Here is a 23,502-nt window from a genome sequence, read left to right as displayed (position 1 = left end):
TTTTAAAATGCGCGTATGAACTTACGTATTAATACATCCGGTTGTGTAATTTTGATGTGTTGACTGTTCAATTTTAGGATTAGAGTGGTGAGTTTTTACCATATTTTCTCATTTAATAATTTTGTTTATGACTTAATAATTTTCACAATATCTTCCAAGATAGGCAGGTTGTACATGAGAAAGAGGAAGAAGTATGAAAATGTCCTATAAAAGACAAAGGTTAAATGTTTGTATTTGTAAAAAGGTAACCAAACTCGTAGGTGTGGGCCTTTCTATACTTAAGGATGACTCAATAAGGAAAACGTTATACATATCTTGACATACAGTGTATTTTGTAACGAGTATTATTCCTTAGTTTGAAACAAGTTTGTTGCTATTGTTCGCATAAATATAAGCCAATGGAAAGACATCTATTATGGTGATCTTTTATTTCAGAAAGAACAGTGAGTAATAAGGGCCCTTTAACTTTGGATTTTAATGTTTTAAAGTTAGAGCGATGAGAATCATTGTACTCAATAAGCTTAGAATCTTGCTTGACTGACTAACGCATGCATGACAACAACGAATGATAAAAAAGACTCTGGAAAAAAGTATGGTGGCTTGCAATGGACAAAAGCGTTGACGACTTATGCAGATCATGTCATTCATGTCAGTCGGTTGGTGAACCGAATAAATCAAAATACATGACACAAACTGATCTTTCAAACGGTCTGTGGCAAGACCTGTTGGTTATGTGGTCCTTTTCCCGGAGAAGAAAAAATTACTTGTTGTCGTTGATTTCTAGAACAATCATCAGATTTTTTGGCACATATTTGATTTAAGGCGATCACTTCTAACAATGGTAAAAATATTCACGTCAACTGAATTTTTAGAACATCTTAGCTGAAAATGGAATTTAACACAGCATAGTAACGTCTTATTGGTCACAGTAAAATGGTGGTGTCAAAAGACAAAACGGGACATTTTTGAAATTCATACGAGAGAAAGACTAGAAATCAGAGTTACTTAATCTTTTTTTAATCATATCGTAGTACACCTCTTCCTGATTCAAGTGTAAGTCTAGCCGAACTGATGTACAAACGGATAATGAAAACAAAGCTTTCGGAAAACACAGATACCAATGTCTAAAAAGATCATTAGGTGCGATAAAGACACACTTTAAACAAACAGAAAATGAAGAACTATGCTGATATGCTGATTTTATGACTCAATCTTATATAAACAACAGCAAGAGAACAACTTGTATTTTAAATCAATAGAAAATTTTAGAAAACACCAAGAGAGTAGTGAACTGGACGCTAATTATATCACTTACCGATTCGCGATCCAAACAAAGTACAAGAAGGCTAGGCCAATTATGTTTGCGATTTAGGTACATTGTATTCCCCTACTTGGCATGTTTTATTTAAGATGTTTTTCATACAACATTTAATTTGTTTTAACTTCGTTCATAAAGTTAATCTGTTTTATTTGATCAACTTTCCTTCGAAGGTACAGATGAGATATATTATTAAATGAATCGACAATTAATTTACATAACACTTGTCTAACAAGCTCTATTGAAAGATAAATTTAAAGTGTCATTCTTCATAACTGAAATGTCTGTTACGACTTGCGAAATCCAAATGTCATTAAAGTCCTACAAAGATTTCTTTGAGCTGACCACAAATTTCCGATATTTCATAATGATATAGAAATACCATAAAGCATCTATGCCTTATATTTACTTTGTTGAAAAAGGTTGACTTTTTACTTGTTTGTTTTCGAATCTATCATTTTGGTGAAACCGTGAAAAAAATAACAGATTTAATATTTTTGCATCCGAGCATTTACTATTGAAATATTCTATATCGCATTTTGGGTCGAGGGAATAAAGATAACATTTTCCTTTGGCATGTATTTTTTTCGTTTAAATGTATTTCCTGATAACAAACTATTAGCTACATGGTAATCAACTGTAGGTTTTGTCTTTAAAATGTTTTTATTACTTTTTTCTTTTCACGAAATCTTTGAATTTGTTAAATACCACAATAGTTTCAACTGTCAATAGACTGAAAATAATAATATCACAATATTGATCTTTTTACAACGAGTTTTATTAATTAATATTTTAACAAACAGTCAGTATTTAAACCTGAACTTATTGTGCATCTCTACTATATATTTTTTTGTACTCTGGTAGACATTCCTACTTTATTCTGTAAAGTTAAAAAAAGAAGCTTACAATCATGTCAATAAATCGCTATCTACATTGTAAATACAAAATGATTATTCAAACTGTTCTTTCTGACATTTAGAAATTATTATAAATTAAGGAATGTATCTCCCTCATGCAAAGCTCTGATTCCTTTCATGGATTTGGCTATACTTTTTGGACCTTTTGGATTATAGCTCTTCATCTTTTATATAAGCTTTGGATTTCAAATATTTTGGCCACGAGCATCACTGGAGAGACATGTGTTGTCGAAATGCGCATCTGGTGCAAGAAAATTGATACCGTTAATTTTATTTGGATATACCAATTGATTGATAGACTAACAATGTTTACATATTTGAGTCTAAGTAATTCCGCATTGACCATCAAACTTAAATTCCTATACTAAAAATAATGTATTAGTTCAGTTTTCGTCGACAAATACAGGGACAGAATATTCTTCAAACATGTAATATGGTGCTAGCATATAAACCGACATCTTTTATGCAGAAGTTTTTTTTTTTTTTTTTACGGTAACATAAGAAAAGTAAAGTACAATCTTTTATACAAATGGTCATGATATTTGAAGCAAAATAATACAAAACTCTTCTTAAAGAACAACCATTTAACCAAATTCTTCAATTTCCCTATTAGATATATTGATAATATTTTATCACTCTGTAACCCACATTTGGTTATAGTTTTTACATCTGACGCCTCACTTACAGTTCATGGATCTTCATGCCTTCATCACATGCATCATTTTACATAACGGAAATAGTTTGAAACAATTTGACCTCGATCATCACTGTACTGTCAAAATGCATTTCTAGTGCAGAAAAGTGGTTTTGTCAATGTAATTACTGACACAAGACGTTATGCTTCATGCTTCTATTGTTGATAAAAAATAGTTTACATATCAAAGAACATAAAACACCATGAAGATTAAAAATACACCTCTTTTCTCTTGCCTTTAAATTCAGAGTAGACTATATATATATTTAAACAATTTGTCTATATTTTATTTTTAGGAAATCCTAATTAAAAGAATGAATGTCACATTTCTGTGTATATGGTTTGCGGCTACAGTGATTTCAAGTGAGTATTAAGTAATTGCAATAGTATTTTCAATAGATTTTTTGTATAGCCAACCGCAAACTTAAATTGTTCTTTTTCAGGGGGTCTAAATATGAACCATCCTTTCGTTTTGTCCGTTTATGCCCCACTTTTCTTCTGTTCATGTGCCTGTTAGCACAACGTCTTTTAAATGGCTCTGTGGATATTGGTGAAAATATACACTTTTGTGAATCACAGCCAGTGGATGTGCATAAATGAATATTGAATTGGTTCTACAAGTTAAAGGGATGAAATCCTTCAAACTTACTTTCAGTGTCTCCAGCGCACAAGTTTTAATAAACGACTGGAAGGATATTTATTAAATAATATTTAGCCATGGCATTGTCAGTTTATTTTTTGTCTTTAAGTTTGACTGTCTCTCTGGGATCTTTCGCCGATTTTTTGTAAAACATGATTTAGTAAGAGAACAATATCTGATGATGTGTGTAAAGGAAGGTTATCTGTTAGTCCAACATATGACAAGGGAGATAATCACATTCAATTACATAACTATTAAATAAAACAGTGAGGTAGAGTAATCCTTTTCTGTGTTCACTGTATTTTTCTGGAGCGTTCTTGCTATAAATGAACCTTGAGTCGCATATTGAACACTCACCAAATTAATGTAGTTTAAATGTAAAGTAGGATAAACTTACCCTGTATACAAATCTGATCTCGTATTGAATTGTCAGATTATATAATTGAGCAGCGGCATAGTCAGTCTTTTCATGTACTTAAATCAAGAAAGTAACCCCATAGTAATTGGTTATTTCAAAAATGTTCCTTTTACATCAAATAACACTGTTTTGAGTTAGGGTGTTGATAGAAATAAAACATTTATATAAAAATTGAAAGACAGAAAACAATATAGTATGCTGTTCTTTCTGAAATTAAAAATACAATTAAAGTATCTGCTTACATTGTATCTAATAATGTGTGTTCGATATTCTTTAGCTAACTGACCACTAATTCGTTTATTTTGTTCATTTGATACTGCTTAATGTTTAGTGATTGTTTTATGAACCAATCTTTAATAGACTCATGACAAATTGAACAAAAATTGGCAGGAGGCTTTTGATGATTTGAACTCCTATACAAATAAGAAAATATAGATGTACTAATAAATTGTTGTCATATATCTCCTGAACTATTTATGTTTTATGTGTTCTCGTCTTTCACATATTTGGCTCAAGACGTTCCTGGTGAAGGTAAAACTATAAAATCGCTTCAGCTGCAAAATATTATTTTTAAACTTATTGTTTTTCATTGTTCATTCACTTCTTAATCTAATCATTTATGGGATGGAGAAGACATTATAATTGTTGGTTCAAGTTTTGATAATTATCAATATATTTGTTGAGTTTGGTGGATTGATATTTCAACAAACAGTTGGTATTCCAACTAATTGTGAAACACATACTGACCGATTTGTTTTTGTTTAATGCTCTTCAACTTCGTACTTTATTTGGCATTTTAAACTTTTTTGGAGTCGAGCGTCACTAATGGGTCTTTTGTGGACGAAACGCGCGTCAAGCGTATATATAAAATTTAGTCCTGGTATCTTTGATGAGTTTATACTCATAAAAAGCAGAAGTTATTCATAACCTTCTTAAAGACAAAAATAAAAAGCACCTTGCAAAATTCTTTAATTTTGCTTTCAGATATATCGATGTTGTCCCGTCACTGAATATCCCATATTTAGGCTAATACGTACATCTCATATATCCCAGTGAACTTGAAATTAAGTATACTACTGATATTATAAGGACTGCTTCATACCTTGATGTTGTCCTTAAAATTGACACAGATGGACGACTTAACACTAAATTCTATGACAAACGGGACGGTTTCCACTCCCCAATTATAAATTTCCCATTTCTCGGCAGTAATAAACCCTCTGTCCCATCGCATGGTTTTTACATATCTCAGTTGATAGGTTATGCTCGTGCATGTTCACAATATACGCACTTCATATACCGGTGTGTACTCCTCACTTAGAAAAAAATGACACTCCGTAACTATAAGGGACACCATCACGAATTGGTTGATCCATACGAAGTGTCTTTGTCTAAACTAACTAATCTGGTCTTTTTAGTACCGAACATGACTCTTTTCCCGAATATGACTGTTTTTCTGAGTGTGAATTCGCATTGCTATAAGAGGTGTCATGGTATTTTTTTATACAACATTCATGTATTAAGTTATGATATTGTATTTGTAATTCTGATCGGATATTGTTTAATGTCTGAACGATGTAGTTGCAATTCTCATTTTCTTTTTATTCATGTGTAAAAAAAAAAGATAATTAACCACCCAGTTCATACCCAGTTCATTTATAAGATTCTAGTTTAAAACAACTAAACGTACACAATTGATATAATTATATATATAATTATTTGTTTTACAGTTTGATGTAGAAGAAATACCGCCATAGCTAGATTATACAATTACTAGTGTAACACAATTATATATTAATAAAACAGTAATTGTTATAAAATACATTTATTACCATAATTACAAATCTGTTCTTGAACTTTATTGAATATATATAAATATAATATCAAATTTTTGTGGTGTCGATCCAGTCGTGTGAAAGACAATGCATGGTTCTGTTGTTCTGTTTTTATGTGCTGTCTTATGTTGTTTTACGTGTTAATTTTTATTCTGTGGTAAGTCAGCACTTCGGTGTGAAAATGAATATCAATTATATGGTCATTTTTATAAATGTACTGTTTGCTTAAGTATGAATTATTCTAAATACTTTTTGGAATTTAGGATCATCATTTCTCTTCAACTTGGTCCTTGTTTGGCTTTCTCACTATTTTGATCTGAACCTCACCGGTGAGTCTAATGCAGACGAAACGCGCGTCTGGCGTAACAAATTATAAGCCTGGTACTTTTGATAATTATTATCATGTCGAAATGTACTATTATATTGTTTATTTGTGTATGTCTCTGTCCTGAATGTTCTTGCATTTATTTGTACTGTAATCCTGTCATGTAATGTTGTCATTTTAGTGTTATATTAAACAATGCTATAAAGTCTCGAGATTTTGCCTTTATTATATCAATACTATAAATTTTAATGTATAATTATGACAGATAATATAAGTATAAAACTATGCAGCTACATTTCATTTTTAATTGCCACAGAAACAGATTGATGCCAACACGTTTATTTTTGTACTTTCTTATGGGAAAAGAATAAATTAATATTGTCTAATGGAAATTTGATTTCACTTACAATTTTAATGAATGAAAGAAAACCTATCGTCAGATTATGTTCTTCCGGCTTTTTTTTAATTGCTGTTTTGAAATCGTTTAAACTTGATTTGTAGTCGTCATGAAGCTTTATTGTTTTTTGTAAATATGGACGTGGTAAATATTTCTGTAAAGTAAGTAAGCGAATTCGTTCGGTGTAAGTCTGTTTGCAGCCTGCACGTTTACTTTGTAGAAAATTTTTTAAGAAAAGAACGTATTTTGGTGTTGGATGGATTTGGGTTCGGGCAAATCTTTAAGAGAGGTGAGCTCTTTGATTTTGCTCCATGTTTTGGTGCATTAAGCCATGGCCTTGGCTTTGTCCTGATCATGATTGTAACTAAAAAGGTATACCTTGAGGCTTTTTGTTTCAATTTCTAACAATACAAATGCGTATTACTTAAAATAAAAACAAAAATATGACCAAATTAAATACCTTAAAGCGAAGTGTACGTAATTGACTTCCACATATTTTTATTCTTTAATTTAACGGGGATTCTGTTTGTAAAAATACATCAGAATATGAAATAAAAAAATTGGGTAACCGTTTTCGTTTTTCAGATACAATCTGTTGAAACTAACAGCATGTACACCAGAAATACAACGAATATGTATGGAAAATCATAAAAAACGTCAGATATTTTTACTTTATCTTGATTTTATAATTCTTTGGTCCACAGAATTTAAAAGAAAATCGAAATGCGATTCAAAAATAGACATTATGGATGTGTTCTGTAATTTCACGAGTCTCTACTCTACTTTTTTTTACTCTAGTAACGCTATCACACCCATTGTATCGTAATACACATCACTATTGTGTGAAACACTTTTTCCTACGGTTTGGAAATGCTAAAAAAAAAGGAGTTATTGATTGATAAGGAAATAAACTGAAAATGTTTAAGGATAGTTCTGCTGCCAAAGGAATGCAATTTGCAAATAAAAATACTGCAAGTTACTGTATAAACTTTAAGTGCATCTTTTCTTGATAAGACAGGGTTTCATTTTTTTTAATGTTTGTATTGCTCTAATTATTATAAATCAAATATCGAGTTGTCCAGATTAGCACAGAATGGTTCTACACATTTTTGAAATTTCAGTTATAATATTGGGTTCGCGTATTTTCATCTTCACAATTTCCGGCGCTATAAGAAGAACAAGAATATGACTGATTGACGGCTTCCAGTAGGAATTTCTAGAGTGCAGGGAAGCAAATAAATGAAAGTTCTTTGTTAGTCATACTAGAAAGGAAGACACTGAAAGTTATCGGACTTATATTGATAACAAAAAATATAAAATTTCCCATCGAGATAGACATATGAAGCAATAGCATGTACCAATGGTTAAAAAAAGAATGACCAAATCTATCAGAGAGAAAGTATTTTTTGTTTCCATCTCTAAAAACAAATTCTAAAATTTAACAGCAGATTAGAAACACATAGTGACCATGATTCCATAGATGTGGATGCCTTAAAGTCGCATTCCAAGCATAATGCATATGATTTCTTAAAAGCAACAAAGTTATTACCATTCTAGTAGTTTATACATCTAGACCAGTTAGCGACGTTTGAAGCCATTTGAGTTTTCAAATAACGCCTCTAAGAGGATGAATATGCCGGTTTTATAGTAGCACATCAATACTAATTGTATGTTTACCAAACTGTAAAAGACGACTTTGATTTATTTAGTACGCAAAAAACACAAACGGTGCTGTATTCTTCACAAATTATGAGTATAACTGATGCAGATTGTCGACTAGTAGCAATAAATAAATAATTGTAAGCTTGCACAGGCTGACTTGCGTTAAGATCGTGTAGAAATATACATGGTTGACAAGAATTAGATCATTGATAGAAAGTAATCGGACAGTAAGGTTATTTCACATTGTGTATGAGATAAAAGTCATCTATAATTTTTCTCATCTTTCAAAAACATCGAACCCAGAACACAATCCATTTATATTTTTCTATTTAATAATAAAGATAAAATTAACATTGTTCCTGTCGTTTCAGTCTGTCAATGAGCCAAGCAATATAGTTGTTCAATTTCGTCATTAGTTTATTTCATTGGAAGGGGAAAAAAATTATGATTACCATGTTATATCATTTGTAGGTTGTAAAGCATGTGCCGATATTTGTATCAATTGGAAAATAAGCAACAACACTTTAGTTATCACATGTAAAATATCCGATCTGAATTTCGGAGTAAAGATGACAGATCCACAAGGTGTTGAACAGGGATACTGCTTTTTACCACATCCACACCCATCATGTCATGCTATGTTTTCAAATGGTTCACTGACTCAAAATATAAACTCAAAGGAAACAGTACTGAAAATAACCGGAAAGTTAGATAAGCGTGTGAATGGCTTTTGGACATGTTTTCACGGAAGATTCGTCAAGAATGCAAGTGTCGAAGTAACGATTCCAGAACCACAGTGTGGTAAATATATAATGATTAATCTATTGATTTAACTGTATTTCAAATCGTTTATATCAATTTGATAAGGTTTTTTTCTGTTTTCTTTGCAGCTTACACTGAATCCAAATTAGAAACGTATTAGACATTCAAATCATTGTTGACAGTCTGACCCAATTGTAGTACTTGCAGGTAGATAATATGGAGCATGCATATATATGACACTGCGTAATACGAACATGACATATCAAATATTGTTATAAATAAAATATAAATGTTAAAATTCAACAATTCGCGTAGAAAACTACATAATGTCCGATATTGTTGTTATCGATAAGTAAAAAAAAGCTAAAAGTCAAAGGAACTACAATTACATGTTGAACATACTGTGTTAACTGTGACACAGATATTAGATAAATGTTTGCATTCTATTCGAGAGTGGTACTTTTCTTCTAAACAAAATTCTTAAATACAAGGGCAATGTCGTACTCTTCACAATGGTTGTAGTAGTCCGTCCAATGTCGACATCTTTCAAATAGAAAAAACTGAATTGTCGTTTTAACTTCCTTTAACAATACGTGCATCTATATAGATGATGTCCTCTCGTGACTTGGTTAAACGCACCCATTTCATCGAACTTGAAATGAAGGGTATAATTGATAAACTTAAGTCTGTCTGAACAAATATTGACTTGCGTCTCGAAATTGACAATGAGAGAGAGTTGGTTGAGAAAAAAAAAACATTACGACAAAAGACTTGCTTTCAGCGTACAAATTGTGACGTCCTTGGTAGAGGGTTCAAAAGTGCTGAAAATCTTCAATGCGGAGGACTTCATCAAGATATGGTCGTTCATTATCGAATTAATGTTTTTTTCAAATAATTGTTGTCATCTTTGTGTTGATTTTTAAGTATATAACTTTGGAAGAATTATGCAGAGGGTGATTCATTACATGTAACAACACTGTTTCCCCCTTTGTCATAAGAACACGGGTAGATGGGTACAATCATGTCTTCATTTTCACTGTGCGTTGTAATGGTAACAGTGAAAACAACGTTTTGTCTGAATAGGTGAGAACAGTAGCCTTTAAAAAATGAAAAATAAGAAATTTAAAGTACCACTGAAATAAAGTTGACAAATCCACACAATAAGAGTTTTGACATTTTTGACAAACATAACCCATAACTATTCAAAAACCTTATACTCTTTAATTTGCTTAACCGTTTGTTTCCAAAACAACCATTTCAAAATATGTTAAAATTCGATAATAAAATTTTTTTTAAATCGCTAAATTTTATTTCTGTTCGTCTCCAAAGACCAACAATTCCATGTCATGCCACTAACAACTAAATATAAAGGTACATAAAGTTAACTACATGAGTTAAAGCAGATTTGAAAAAAAAATATTATTCAACACTTTACTTTGGTTGTTCAGATCAAACGAAATAAACGCAGCATTGGTTAACCATTACAATAGTAAAAAAAAACATGTCGTATTTAGATAATTATAAAAAATTTCACGATGCATATTAAATTTGATACTTTTTCTTCATTAGATTGTCGATGAATTTTCAAGTTTAAGCTACATATAATAGTTTAATAACTAACAGTTGAGCTACATGGATGATGCAGTTTAATAATTGATTCTACATAGCTTCTTTCTTGAATTACCGACAAAGTTTCATAATCAAAGTTAAGCAGAAAACATTATTTCAAGCAGATTGCAAGAGGATTAAATACATACGTTTTGAATTCCATCTTTATATATTGGTTTTCAGAGTTTACACGTGCACATTGATTATGTTTCGTATCATAGGGTATCATCGATAAATGCATCCGTTGGTGGTATGATTATTTTGAACAATCGAAATTTCTGCAAAAAATGAAATATAAACAACAACTTTTTAGTCATTTATTTTGTAAACACTTGGACAAACGAGAGTAAGTATATCATCTGATAAAAGGTAGCGTTAAATCAATTTCTGTTTATGTTCATTTTAATGTGCATTTGTTACCGTCTAATTGATAACAATGAAATTTTAAAACAATTGTCTACGCATGCATATAACAGGTGCAGGAAGATACTTTTACATAATTCAATATAGAATAACCGTAGTATTTAATTCAAATCTAATAAAAATATAATATGGTTTGATTCTAGCGCCATTGACTAAACGCAAGTCTGATATATCACAACGTAATATCTTAGGGTTTTATTTTATATTTTCAGATACAAGTAATACACATCTAACGAAAGAGTGTTGGTTCCTTCTGTCACACTGGACTTTATTATCATTTTTTACATCATTTATGATAATTTACTGGATTTATCTTTTGATTCCATACTTTTCAACAGATGACACAGGTAATACTTTTTTTGTTTTGAATGATTTGCAGTATTGTTATAAATTGGTATATAAAATCACAATATTCTTAATTTTTCGTGTAAAACATGGTAAAAAAAAAGATCCAAAAGCAGAAAAAAGTCGATGAGAGACCATCAAACTCATGGTTGAAAACATTCAAAAATAAAAAAGCGACAATCTATGAGAGACTTCAAATAAAACTAAAACCGAGACTTATCATCACAATTGAATAATGAGAGCAACGAATTTAGAAACTGATTACTGATTAATCTACACATTTGAAATTCGGGTTTACTGAGGAAACATCAGGGAACAATTTGTACATCCAAATTAATAGATCACTGTTTGCTTGGTTCCTCAAACTTCACAGTTTGAACAAGTGTTTCTGCATAATGTCAAGCTCTAAATCCATATGATGCAACTCAAATTGTTCATAAGTGAAACAAAGACTACAATTTCTACCATTGACACCAAATTTTATAAAGAAATAAAACCGTTTTGTTGTTTGATTCGTAATTTTGTATATTGTGTTTTTCCTAGAAAAATAGAGCCAAAAAATTGTTGAAATTTTAAATGTACACACTTAGATTATTTAACCGGCAAGGGTCAAAAGAAATACCAAACCCTGACAAACAATCGAGTAATGCATAATGTAAATGGGTTCTTAAGTTTTATCATGCAACTTTAAATAAAATTATCTGTTTTTATTATATAAATACCAAAGTACTAAGCTACTGGTAAAGAAAGAATATCACTCTTCTCTATTCTATAAACGACTGCAGTTCCGAGAATATATTAAAATTGCAACGTTTAATTGTCCCTCCTTAGACTGTTTTGATTCAGATTAAGAATATTAATGTATCCCGAAACCTATAGATACGGAAACAGATAAGGGAAGATGGTCAGTGTTTCTGTTATTCTGTTTTTTTTCTTCCTACATTTTGTGTGTTTCCCTCGGTTATGTTTTTTGGTCCGGATTTGGTTTTGCTAAACTGATTTATGAATATTGAACAGCGGTATACTTCTGTTGCCTTTATAAGATTTCTACCGATGATTGCAGAATTATATATGAGGATATACATATTGGATCATTATACCGCCCTAGTCGGGTTAAAGAGAGGCTTATCAAATCATGCTTACTTCAATTGTGTGTAACACAAACAGCTAGAACATTTTTTAGGCTTCATGTATAATGTTTGATTTGATATCATTTAGCTTTATTTTTATTATTATTTAGTTTCAAAAGAATGAAATGACGTTAAAAACAGACTGCCAAAAACTTTAAAAAAATGTTATATCATTCTAGAATAGTATGGCTCAAATAATATTTCAAATTTATTTCAGCACAACATTGTTTACATGGATTTCGACAATTTATAAAACTGAAGTTAGCAAGGAGTAATAACTTAGATGTTCATGAGTGGAGATACGTATCAATGCGGTATATAAATTGTATGTACTGAAAAATCTTATTATCTACAAATCAGTCCACCATCCAACGATTGTTTTGAGTAGGGCGTTTGAAAGTGGCAAATGCTTTTTACATAGTCAGCACGAAATTATAAAGTTAATTACTGTTTCTCTTATTCTATGTTAATTCATCCCTTTCCGAACCCATTGTATAAAAAAATTTAATCAACGTGTGGTTGACGATGATCTCAAAAGATGATTGGATGATTTTAAGGGTCATCACCTGTTTAGCTGACTGAATGAATCAGAATATGCTAACAGGTGTTAATGAATTTGACAACTTCGTGGAATGTGAAAGACACTCGAAGGGGATTTTCGTTTAACAAAAATAGAAAATTAATTTTTTAATCATTAGAGAAACAGATTCTTACATAGTTACTCGTGGATTATCGGATTTATCCAATCTCGATAGTTAAATCATAAATTTAATTGATAATTTAACTATCTCGATTGGATAAATCCGATAATATAATCCACTGGTATCAATGTAAGAATCTGTATTTATTTGTAAATTTCCTCTTGCAAAAGAAGGCAACCAACGACGAAGTCCCTACACTGAAGAGTAATTGAAGGGTGCTTCCAAGTGCAAAAAGCAGTAAACTCTGTCCATGACAATGTATTATACATGTATTTGGTGTTTCTTCCAATCGAACGAAATGCATATCTTATACAAATGTTAGGTGGGCCAATTGGACTAGATGATCTGAAAATGATAAGCAATATTAACTCATTAAGTGTTAAAATGACTGAAACTATCATTTGAGATTTCACCGGATATAATGTCCCAAAATGACGATTGTTTTTTGTCAATTGTTATGTGGTATATCTTTAGCATTATGAATATGATATACAGGTATCAAAGAGCAATCATTCTCAGTTTTAAAATATCAATAAAAACTATTCAGGCCCAAACCATCAATGTACCTCATGTAAAATTTATTATCCTTGATCTATTCAAAATAAAAAAACTCCCCGCATCGAAAACGATCTAAAATAGTTCGCGATGTAGCGTTTTTACCCGACGATATCGTAATATGGGTATCAACTCGGATCTTAAGACGAAGTTGTGATAATATTAAAAAACTGACACCGATAAAAAAAAAATAACCAATGTTAGAATGTTCATTACATCTGTATTTGGGTTAGTTGATGTATTGTGTCTTATACTATTAGAGGCAAATAAATTTTACCGACTATGGTATTTTACTGTGTAAACACGCTAATGTATGACCTACATGTATACCGAGTATTTTTTAGAGTATATCTTAAAAATTACAAAGCAATATACTCTACGGTGAATTTGCATTGGTTAGCATTCACTATCCCATAGATTCACAACTTTTTTATACACCACATGGTTGAATATTAAGTTTTGATAAAGAATTTGAAAGTATTTGGTTACATTGATAATTTTAAATCATCATTGAAGGTTGAGCACGAATGCTGTATTGACTATTTCTTTTGATATGTCATTTTTGTGCATTAACTTTGTCTGTCGATTTACAACTGATGATGTTATTATGCTCCCGTGGTCTCATTAAATAAAAATACATAGTCATTGTTAAGGTTTTCGATTTTCTTTTACATGTCTGCTCAGAAAAACAATAGTGGAAACTGTTTTGTGGATGCTGGCAGTACAGTAAGACAAAACGCAAAACATAACATTTTTCATAACAATATAAAAAAAGAATCTGAACATATTCAACTAAACGCCAGAACCACAAATAAGGTGCCACAACGAAGGGTTGCTACACTGCTTGATTTCGTTAACTTTTTATACGACCGCAAACATTGAAAACATTTTGGTCGCATATTGGTATGACGTTGGCGTCGTCATCGTCGTCGTATGACCATAAAAAGAAGGTTGGGATTGATGTTGGGAGTTTTGGTCCCAACAGTTTAGGAATTAGGGGCCAAAATGGTACCAAATAAGCTTTTTTCTTAGTTTTTACACAATAACTTTAGTATGAGTGAACAGAAATTTATGAAATTTTAACACTAGGTTTTTGACCACAAAGGGAAGGTTGGGATTGATTTTGGGAGTTTTTGTCTAAACAGTTTAGGAATTATGGTCCAAAAGGGTCCACAATTAAACTTTGTTTGATTTCATCAGAAAATGAATTATTGGGGTTCTTTGATATGCCAAATCTAACCGTGTATTTAGATTCTTAATTTTTGGTCCTGTTTTCAAATTGGTCTGCATTAAGGTCCAACGGGTCCAAAATTAAACTTAGTTTCATATTTAGCTGTTTATATATTTCCCTCTTTAATAATTGTAATATCTTTCATTAGCTGTTCAAGTCATGATATTATTTTTCTTTTCTTACAGCATACAAGTTTACAATATCAATTTTGCTAGCAATATTAGTAGTAATACTTCCTGCTATTGTTGGATTAGCCGAAAAAAAGCCATGCAAAGGTAAATAAAGGCAACAGTAGTATACCGCTGTTCAAAACTCATAAATCCAGGGACAAAAAACAAAATCGAGGTAACAAACTAAAACCGAGGGAAACGCATTAAATATAAGAGGAGAACAACGACATAACACCGAAACGTAACACACACAGAAACGGACCAAGCATCAGACAAAACAATTTTTTTAATATTGTCAAAGAAATATTTTTGTAAATTAATTTTTCCATGATTGTTTTGTTAACGTTGAACAGTGAATGATTATTTCATTTTTGACTGATTTACATTTTAGATTTTTTTTCACAAAATGACCAAATCACTAATGTCTTGAACTATTTGTTTATCAACATTAGTTACAGACAGAACTTTTTTAAAATAACAAATCTTAAGCAAAAATCTGTCTTCCGAGTTCACACTCTTCTCATCCCGTTGTAATAACTTCTTGTTTATAATGAAATACGCTCCAGGATACAATTCCACGATGAAATATTATCCCTTTTTATGTCATTTGTCGAATTTTTGCCACAAAATGTTACTGTTAAATACAGACCCGGACAATATTTCACTGATAATATCTGTCCCTGAAAATAATGCAAACTGAAATCCTTTCCAAGACAATATTTCCTAATCCAGGTTTGTTTTCCCTTAGGAATCATAATCACCTAGAGAGCGATTCTAAAGATTTCTGAGGAATATTGGTTTTGAAAAGTATTGTATAACAGTGAAATGCTGTATAGAAAAATTCATATCCTTCGAAAACATTCATGAAGCATTCACATTTTTATATTTCTCTTTAAAAATATTTTGTAAGGCTAGTATTTCATAAACCAAACAAACCGATGATTTATCATAATTTGATTTCAAATTTGCATTTATCATTGATTTAATGTTTATTGTAACATATTATACTTTTAAATTTATAAGATAAGATAAGATAAGATAAAAAAAAATTCCAAATATAAGTTAAGTACAGATAATAACTTATGAAATATGTGTGTTGTTATCAATAGAATAAAACAATATAACAGTATCCTTGTCCAAAAAAGAAATTTTCATATCCTTCATTTCATACGACAAACTTTTATAACACTCCATCCATGAAATATTGTCTTATTATATTCGAAATGAAACTTTGGATAACCTATCCACGAAGAGATAAAATTTCAATACTCTGGACATTATTAAAATTTTTAAAAGATTCGCAAGTTGTACGTGTTGTTTTATTTGTAGGTTATTGTTTGTTTATAGCTTTTGGTTCAGTAATGGGAATTACTAGCAGTTTTATTCGACTACTTTTTATAGGTAATTTGTTTTTCATACATTTTCATTTTCACCGTAGTTAAGCACATTATTACTACTTTTGGAGAAAAAAGGCGAAAATACCAGAATGGACATTTAATCTCATAAGTCAAAAATAAACTGAGAACGCCATGTCAAAAAATTGAAAAAGATAAGTGAGATTTAAACATGTGTACGTTATTGTCGCCTTAACAATTTTTTACAACAGAGATAAATGTGTGTTTTAAAAAAAAAAAAAATATTCGGTTAAACTTTTTTGCCTTCAGTATTATATGAAATAAGCGATTTTTACCACACTTTTGCCATACGATCAATTGGTACACAACTATGTGTGCAATTGAATAGATATGATTACTCTTTGAATACAATAAGTAAATAAACTTATCATAGAGACCAGAATTAAATTATATATTTACGCCCGACGCACTGATCCAATTTCTGTTAAAAATATGAGATGTCAACATTAGTTTATAAAGTTCGTGTTGCTTTTAAATGTGTTAATTGAATTGTGTGTATTCTTAATTGATTTTCTTATAATTTCATCATATCAACGAAAGGTATTTCAAAAGATTTGATAGCTGCAAATGAACCCGAGGCACAATTATTCAATAGAGAAATTATAGCAGGTATATTATCAGTCAGAAACAGATACTTTTATGAAAAAAAAAGAAATATGAAAAATTACATCATGGTAATTAACATTTTTATTGTCATTGTACTACGATGACTAACATCTAAGCAAACAAAAATATGGCGTGAATTCAGACCGCGGAGGTCGTCAACATTTCATATATACGGCTGCTTACGATTATAACAACCACAAAGGTTTGGTACAAGTTTAGGCTACTCTTTCCTAAAATATTAGATAGTCCATTCTAACATCCTATCAAATGAATCGACTGCTCTTCCATCAAACTAATTAATTGATAAATTGTCTTTTAACAGTAACAAACATATATTAGCACATTACCCATAGGTTCCGCAAAATTTGTCGTTTTAGAGCCGGACATTGTACACTGGCACTGAAAACGATGATAAAGAGCTAAATGGGATTTTTTTTTAAACAGGCAACATGCCATATAAAGACATAAAGTCAGGATTTATGACTTATGTCTCCAATCCGACCATACGATGTTTGTTTTACTATCGAAGGGGAAAATTCCATTTGACCATTTTTTCATTATCAGGTCTATGTCTATTCATTTGATGTATTCAACCTATGTACGAATAGTAAAAAGGTTAATCAAAATACGAACTCCAAGAAATATTCAAAAAGGGGAATTCTACAAAACTGACCAAATCAAACCCTACAATCACAACGGAACAAGTAAAAAATACAACTGCCATATATTTTCTTGGTACAAACTTTTTCCGTGGAAAGTTATGTTTTATTCATTTGGAGATGATATATTTAAACTTAGTATTTAAAAGATGCCTATTAACTACGCAATATTGTTCTGAAAATATAGATAAACGTTTAAGATATTGAAATGCTCATGCTGCGGCTGTGTGGATCATATTTCAGTTTCATGGTTTTTTTTATGTCTTTTGGGATGCTCCTTTTACCATCTAGTTGTCGTAATTATATGAGGATGTTGTCAGTTAATTAAAACCGGATGCGAGATTTTATCGCTGCGTTAAAGACCTTTAATTCAGTAGTCAGCACTTCACATGCTTCATGGATATCAATTATATGGTCATTTTTATAAATTTCCTGTTTACAAAAATATGAATTATTCGAAATATTAAGGATTTGTTTATCACACGAATAGATTACCTAAGCCGTACAATGTATTTGGCACAACTTTATTGGAATTGTGGGTCCTCAATGCTGTTCAACTTTGGACTTGTTTGGTTTTATAACTATTTTGATCTGAGCGTCCCTGATGAGTCTTTTGTAGTCGAAACGCGCGTCTGGCGTATTAAATTATAAGCATGGTACCTTTTATAAGTATTTGAGCTGTTTTCTGTACCTGCATCATAAGCAAGTGTAAATTTACGAACGAGATGTAGAACGGTGGCTTTTAAGTTCTTATATTCACGTCAAATGGACCCTGTGGATCGTTTTTACATCCAGCGATTACTCCTAAATCTATAAATAACAATATTTGCATCTGTTTTAGTTTAATTTAAAGACCTTCTAATGTCTTATATTGTCAAAGACCTAAACAACCTACAAACTTTAGATTCATGGGGCAATTAATTACGAAACACTTCAACTTTGATTGATTCAGTCATTTATAATTACACAAAATATACTGGGATTGTACAAGACAAAAAAATACACGCTTTATAGATGTTGCATTTGTGTAGTTATGTAATCGATTGATTTTGAATGAGTCAGGGCCTTTGGACACTTATACCATTTATCTTTAGAAACTACAAGTAGTGAAAGCAGTACGAAAATGATAGAAACCTCTGTGAATTTTGAAGAAGAAAACGAAGAGAACTCAATTAGTTGACAATTGTGAACTCATGGTGAGTACTCATTATTTAGCGACAATCAGATAAACATTGCAAATTGAAATGTATATATTGTACTAAAAAATATTCACGAAATAGTTGTCACACCTAGAAATTTATTTGGCCTCTTTATCTGCCAAAGTATTTATTATCAGCGCGTCTCGGTCGATGAGGTATATTTGCTACAATTTCGCAAAGGCTATATGTGCACAAAACCTAATGCTGATTATATTTTTCATATTGAAAATAGTAATTATAACAAATTGACAACCACAAAGTGTAAGTAGAAGGAATGGGAACAACTTCATGATAAGCAAAATAAAATGCAGAACAGACAACAATAGCCTACACAAAACTTTACAATTACCCAAAAACTAAACAACACGCCAAACCCCAAAAGCAAGTATCAATTCATTTATGAAGGTGTCGATCGAACATCCTTTTTGAGGAACATCAGATATATAAATTCCTTGGCTCTTATAAAAAAGAAGCGAACGATTTCAAATGAATATTCAAAATTATGAGTCGAAAAAAAACATAATACGCCATGCCAAAAAACAAACCAACAACAGTATAAAAAAATAGAATTAGATAAATGTTTTTATTTTTTAATGAAAATAGACAATGTTTTGTCAGGTTCGTCACATAAACAACAGCAAATATATTGAAAAACGTAAAAAACGGATCTAGCACAATCCTCTTTAAAGAAATAGAAATAACCAAAAGTACTTCAGTGGGATAAGCGGTTCCTACTTACCAGTGGCAACCTTTGAACTGCTTTTTTTTGAAACTTAAAATGCATGTCAATCCTTGCACTTAACAATGAAAGAAGATAGGAATCGTGATGATGATAATGAAACAGATATATATAAAGAAACTTAATCTATTACAGATTTGTTCAAATAAAATATTATTCTGTCCTTTTACTTACTTTCATATTTTAGCTGTTGACGGTTCAAATTTGAAATATCATTTTATACATTTCGTGAGTCCGAAGCGCTTAAGTTTTTACCAGGAACTCTTAAACTTGAAACTCAGGAATGTATGAATATTTGAAAATCCAAAAATATTCTTGTCTTATTGTCAATAATGTTTCAAACGCTCTTTTTGTGGTAATAAATGTTTTAAATGGTTACTTTACTTTACGCAGCACCTAATTTTATAATTGCAGGTACATTTCATTTAGATACATGTGTTGGTGTGGAAAGAAAACATATGTGACAAGTTTGAAATATTCCTCACAATAAATGCTACGTTATTCTAGAAACTACAATGCAGAGTGGTCATCAAATGTCTGATTACAATTGTCTCACTCAGAATCAGAATCAGAAATCAACAAATCAAAGTACTGGATATGGTTTTTCGAGCACAAATGATGTACTCCGAGTACTGAGAAATGTTTTATGGACAGGAGCCCTGGGTAAAGGATGGTATATCGGATTATCGCTATTTTATGCATTTTTCCTTTGATCTTTTTTGTGATCATTTTCATATCATGGAGATGTAAAATTATCGCTAGAAACTAAGAAGGCACGTGGCGTTGCCAATGAAATTGACATGAAATTGACAACGTCGTCATATGTGTAAAATAGCGATAAACAGATTATCAAAGATAATCTCAACTTGATTGCTTTTCTCGCTTTCGCCGTACCGGCTCTAGCGAGATAAACCAATCCCGTTGAGATGATAAACGAGAATCTATAATTAATGCATAAACATTCAATCCAGATATAAAGCTTCCCATCATTTTTGTAATAGATCATTTCACTAGGACTGCTTACGTCGAAATCATCCACTGTTCACATTTGATATTTTAATAATAATAGTCCACACCTTATTGCTATTTAGTTTAATCTCAGAAAACAATTACTTAGACAACTTCCTTTTGATGTCAACCGGAACAAAACAAATATCTATAGGTTATCAAAGTAACTAATTGAAAATGCTTGTTTGATGTGTTAATGAAGGTTTAAACATGTCTCTTTGAACAGTTTTATGTACAATATATTGTTTGAAAAAGGTCCCAGATAGTTTCAACTAGTTAACAAAGTTTTTGTATTTTTCAACTTATCCGAAAAGGTACAAATAGTGTCAAAGTGTATACTTTCCTCGTTATCTAATTGTTTTTTAATCCAACTATACAAATCATATTTTGTTTGATTTGTTTTTATTGTGTCAGTTGTTTGTGTGTATGCTAAGGTAATCTTTCCGACATTGTAAAATCTATGTTTGGTGTTAGTACCACATTTCGTTAAAATATACATTATAAGATATATGGATATATGACCGTACTTACTTAAATAGATAAAACCATAGTGCATAGATAAACATACCCATCATAATTTATCTATTATGTATCTAAGTATATATATGTATACATGTATATCAAAATTACAACAAACCATGTAGTTATTAGATTACTTATTTAGTGGAATTGTGAAAAGTGAAATTCGTTTATATCTAATTTTATCTCAATTTGATCATCAGTATAACATAAAACTGAGCCATATTTATATAAAAAATGTAACTTTGAAACCAGAAAAAAAGGTAAACTAAATTAAGATAAGCGACATTATTTTAGAAACTGAAAATGGTGGTACATAAATACGGAAAGAGGAGAACTTATTCTTTAATTAATATAGAAGAGAACTTATTCTTTAAGTAATGTAGACGACAAAGGACATTTCTTTATTTTTAATGTTCAAAAAATGAAAACTTGAGATACAAACTTGTACAGGAAATTAAAAATACCTATTTCTGTATGAGGATAAACATAGCTTACTTTAATTTGAAAAAAATGATTGTATGTCTTAGATGTCCATTAGTTATACAGTAGGATGCTGCAATCATAAACAGGACAAAGCCACCGAAAAGCGTGAACTAGACAACTACATGATATAGACTTGTGTATGTTTGAACTTTTATATTCTGGTGATGAATTATGTACTGTGTTATTTTGAAACTTTCATTTGTGTCACCATTGTGCATTTAATATGAAAAAATAAGTAAAATTAAAAACATGAAAAAATTAAAAAATCAAAACAAAATATTTGGTTAATAGTTTTTCATCTATTGCATGGAAATTACCTGAGATGTGATTATCCAAATCAGTCAAGAATCTCTACATCCGAACAGGTCAATGTCGAATATGACTTTCGTTTTTTGTCGTCCCCTATCAGCATATTAAAGTCTACAGAGAATTGACAAACAACGGTTCAAATGTTATTGCACAACTTAAAGTGTCATTTTCAATCAAGCATGTCCTGGAGGCAAGTGCTAATCCCAAATATCATATTTGGCAATAATTTGCTCAATAGTTACAACCTATTAAAATGTAAAAAGCATTTGAAATAAATTGTGGGAAGATGGGTTTAAAATATGTTTTAAGAAAATAAAAATAAAAAATGATGTTACCGAACTTGTTTCCTTGCTTCAAGTAAAAATAAAATAAATCCTAACAGACCAGTATATTTATTTACTGAAAGAGTTATCTCCCCGAAATTGCCTCTATATTTGAAAAAAAAATGATTCTAAAAACACATAATGTGACATTTGTTTAAATATTTTGGGTTATACAAAAAATCACCGAGTTTACTTTATAAAAATAACAGTCTAATCAATAACTTGCAAATATGTCTCCAAATTTGCAGATTTGGGCAAATAACTAGACCGATTTTGTACCCGGATTGTTCAATCCAAGATGAGAATATACAATGAATCTTATTCATGAATCAAAATAGAACTTTGAAAATATTGTATTTATTTTGTAGGTTCAAAATTTAAAGGTCTAATTCTAATTTTTGTGTTAAAGTATCTTAATTGATAAATAGCGAAAAATATTTTGAAATATCAAGTTAAAATTAGTACAATTACTAAAATTGACGTTGTCTTTTATATATGACTTTACAAATTACAGCTGATAACTTCTTGCACTGATGATATTATTCATTGATCATTAAACAAAACATAAAGGTATTATCAGTTGCATTTCTGTAAACATAGATAATGCAATTTCCCAGAGGAACTCCCTTTGGGGCTAAAACTGTGTCACTTTTACTAAGAAGTTTCGTGATTTTTTTTTATCCTAAAATAAAAAGTTGATATGCTCTTCTATTTTATTCAAAGTTCAAAACATAGGGCTGTGTGGCATATTTTCAACATGCATATGCCCTGAACTTGTTAGAGTTTAAACGTATACTTAAAAGTGTGTACTACTCCAACCGTAACTGTTTACCTTCTTCCGAATTCATTTTTCAAAGCAATAGTATCTTTTTATACTGATAACAGTCCCAAGTAATGTCTCTATGAGATGAAAGATAAAGATCATATCTGGGAAACCAGTATGTCAACAAAACAAATTATCTGTGAATATTATATATCTCCCCAAAAGAGGCATAGTTTGAGAAAAACAGCTGTGTTTACAAAGTACAACCTAAGGCAGATAGCTCATATGTTTGAATTCCGAAATTATATCAATATTTTATCGTTAATCGAAACATTGTAATGCACC

At 30.6% G+C, this 23,502-nt stretch overlaps 1 protein-coding gene across 4 annotated transcripts; it reads left to right on the top strand.

The window, feature by feature from the left end:
- Positions 1-30: 30 nt before the first annotated feature.
- On the top strand, positions 31-22,039 carry LOC143047868 (uncharacterized). 4 transcript variants are annotated; one of them, XM_076221183.1, is made up of 10 exons: positions 31-87; positions 3,226-3,292; positions 8,678-9,007; positions 11,212-11,346; positions 12,692-12,799; positions 15,147-15,236; positions 16,461-16,532; positions 17,087-17,155; positions 18,906-19,007; positions 20,164-22,039. In XM_076221183.1, exons 2-9 carry the CDS (start codon positions 3,244-3,246, stop codon positions 18,989-18,991), a joined length of 939 nt encoding a protein of 312 aa, XP_076077298.1. In that variant the 5' UTR covers positions 31-87; positions 3,226-3,243; the 3' UTR covers positions 18,992-19,007; positions 20,164-22,039. The 4 variants fall into 4 exon arrangements, with proteins under 4 accessions (XP_076077298.1, XP_076077299.1, XP_076077300.1 ...); XM_076221184.1 differs by lacking the exon at positions 31-87 and adding an exon at positions 314-443; XM_076221185.1 differs by lacking the exon at positions 31-87 and adding an exon at positions 1,306-1,372.
- Positions 22,040-23,502: the final 1,463 nt, after the last annotated feature.

Source organism: Mytilus galloprovincialis, chromosome 10 (assembly GCF_965363235.1).
Source record: "Mytilus galloprovincialis chromosome 10, xbMytGall1.hap1.1, whole genome shotgun sequence".
Taxonomy (NCBI): domain Eukaryota; kingdom Metazoa; phylum Mollusca; class Bivalvia; order Mytilida; family Mytilidae; genus Mytilus; species Mytilus galloprovincialis.
Note: the sequence above shows the minus strand (reverse complement) of the source record. Positions and strands in the feature narration are given on the sequence as shown.